This window comes from Juglans regia, chromosome 10, assembly GCF_001411555.2.
Source record: "Juglans regia cultivar Chandler chromosome 10, Walnut 2.0, whole genome shotgun sequence".
Lineage (NCBI taxonomy): Eukaryota > Viridiplantae > Streptophyta > Magnoliopsida > Fagales > Juglandaceae > Juglans > Juglans regia.
In genome coordinates this window covers 33,505,789-33,508,406 of record NC_049910.1, presented here as the reverse complement: position 1 = coordinate 33,508,406, position 2,618 = coordinate 33,505,789, and the positions used below count along the sequence as shown (strand labels likewise).

At 33.8% G+C, this 2,618-nt stretch overlaps 1 protein-coding gene across 1 annotated transcript; it reads right to left on the bottom strand.

Annotated features, from left to right (window-relative positions):
* Nucleotides 1–635: 635 nt before the first annotated feature.
* LOC108986204 (stellacyanin-like) lies at nt 636–1,643 on the bottom strand. The gene is made up of 2 exons (XM_018958740.2): nt 1,333–1,643; nt 636–1,231 (listed from the first exon to the last, which is right to left on the bottom strand). The coding sequence occupies exons 1-2, from the start codon at nt 1,517–1,519 to the stop codon at nt 945–947; spliced, it is 474 nt and encodes a 157-aa protein (XP_018814285.1). The 5' UTR covers nt 1,520–1,643; the 3' UTR covers nt 636–944.
* Nucleotides 1,644–2,618: the final 975 nt, after the last annotated feature.

The following is a 2,618-nucleotide window of genomic DNA, read 5'->3' as shown; positions in this document are numbered from 1 at the left end:
GACTTTTATGCATGTATGCAAAAGTTTAGTTTTGATGTTGTTAATAATAAAGGTACTAGGTATTTTTTTTTTATCATTTTAATTTTTTTTAAGTAATTTAAAATATTACATTATACATAAAGAAATATTGCAAATATAATATGATATATAGAGAAATATTTGAAATATATGATATGTAGAAAACATAATATTTGAAATAAATAAAAAAGATGAAAAAGTAAAATATTTAAATAATATAAAGAAAAAATAGATAAATTGATGTATAACGTATTGTAAAAGTCAGTATGTAAAATAAAAAAATAGATTTTGATAATGTATTTTAAAAGATAGGATAAAGAAGCTATTGAGAGTGCTCATATTAAATTAATTTGTAAATAGCATTACTCTTTGATGCATTAATATCACGAGGGATTGCATGAATACCGTTGTTAAGGCCATATTAGATCGATCATAATGATACGTACTTATGCTAAACTGTTTCAGAAAATAACAAATAAGAGAAACTAGATCAGGAAGAGCTAGAAAGCCAATCAAAAGAGTTTGGAAATGTGAAATCCGGTCAAAGAACAGTAAGAGGTCATGAGACAGCCCTTTTCAAAGCTGTAGGCCCAAGAGAGATCAAGAAATGCAGAAAATGGGGTGGGGGGAGAAGAGCTTAAGTTTGAAGAGTGGGTGGAGGAGCTTCTCCCTAATTCTTTCTGCGGTCTTTTCCTGTTGGCAGACTTTGGGAGAGTTACTAGAAAAATTCATGTAATGACCAGTGAGTCTGTGACCAGTTCCATTATTCATGTAATTCCCTCCGGTATACGCTACATGATTGGTACGTGCACCAATCTACTACATGCAAGATCGAAAATTAATATAATGGCTTAACAAAGATAAATAAATGGAAATATTAAAAAAAAAACACTGTAATAATATGAATTATAAGCACGGAATGATCTTCAGAAAAATGTGAAGAAAGAGATGGCTATGGTGGAGATGACAGCAGACAACGCTCCAACAGCCAGAGATGAAGCAGAACTCCATTGATCTCCAATTCTGATAGTCACCTTCTGGCCGAGTTCGCAGTGGTTACTGATTGTGCAGATGAAGTAGCGAGTGGTGTTGGACGAGAGAGTGAAATTTGCTGGGCTTGTTTGTCTCAGATCGATGGTGCCAGTGTCATTGCAGCTGTCATAGTTTTCTTTTGTCACTTCAGCAACATCGTGCGTCCCATTCCAGTTGAACACTGCATGTAGAAGATTATATTTATCAGATCAGTGGATGGGATTTTGAAGATAGATATAAGACATTAATTAATGATGTTTGAATTATGTGGTAATTAAATACCTATGTTGTCACCAACTTCGAAAACCTTTTCACGAGCCCAGGTCTCGTACGCAATGGAGCCAAGTGGAGGAATGGTCCATTCCAACTCATCGCCAACAGAGTGGGTTTCTGCAGTAGCGGTCTTCAGTAGGGCAACTACAACGATCAAGCACCAAATTATAAAGCCCACCCGACTAGGAGTTGCCATTTGATTTCCTTGTACGTGTTCTGCAGGTCGTCCCTGACAACTCGTTCTCTCTGTGTTTCTCTTTTCCTCACTGAAAAAACACAACAAACGATATATGTGACAACGAATGACAATGTCTATTGGGAGGAATGGGAATGTACGAAGCAACCACTAGACTTTATAGACAACCCACGAGCATCGGCTCTGAAATTTCAACTTATGACGTGTACACTCTCATTTTCTTTTTCTTTTTTTTCTTTTTTTTAAATATAATATAAGTAATTAAATAGGCTACTAATGTATTTCTAAATCTGTTTTCCAAGTGTAGAAGCTATCAAAGTGGTACATGGATGAGTTTCATGGTTATTTCCACAGGGACAATAGTATTCATGCTAAGCAAACGTATAATGAAGTGTATTTAGTGTGAAAGAATTGTTTGTAAAAAGGGGTATTTACAAAACTAAGAAAAGAAACAAGTAAAGTAAATTTATGTATTGATTTGAAATGGATTAATAAAGAATGGTTTGAATCTTTTCTCTATTTTTTTTTGAATAATTTTCTGAATGCTTGTAGACTTAAAAGAAATAGAAATAGAAATAAATAAATGCTAGAGAAATGGTTGCAAGGAATTAGGAATTGCAGAATAATAAACACCTAAGCTGCAGTTTTCATCCTTTGACAGATTGACACTAAAAATGCTAAAATCCCTCTTCTACTCAACCACTAACCCTTACGAAATGATCATGATCGGAAAATGTAACAAATCAAGCACCAAGTTATACCTTAGCCCCAAATTCCCTACTGAGTTGTAAAGTCAGTTGAGCAATAAAAGAAGACTATCAGAATCTTAAATCAGATCAAGCATCAGTTGTGCCTAATGTCTACAACAAATCAAAATGCATGAAAAAGAATTCCAAGCTTCTCCAAATATAACAGCATTACAACTCAATAAGATGTGAAATGAAAATCAATGGAAAATTAGCAAAGTCATGCCAATCAGTTTCTAGATTACTCCCCACAACCTAGGCTTAGAAATTTAGCCTAAAATCTTTAAATCCGAATGTTTCATCCACTTTCATGAATCACTTAGAAAATAAAATCAACTCAAAACCAAAAGTCT

What these genes read in the sequence shown, in the direction of transcription:
- LOC108986204 (XM_018958740.2), bottom strand. Translation starts at nt 1,519, where the DNA reads ATGGCAACTCCTAGTCGGGTGGGCTTTATAATTTGGTGCTTGATCGTT. An exon ending in CGAAGTTGGTGACAACATAG is followed by an intron (nt 1,232 to 1,332) that starts GTATTTAATTAC and finishes TTCTACATGCAG; the next exon opens with TGTTCAACTGGAATGGGACG.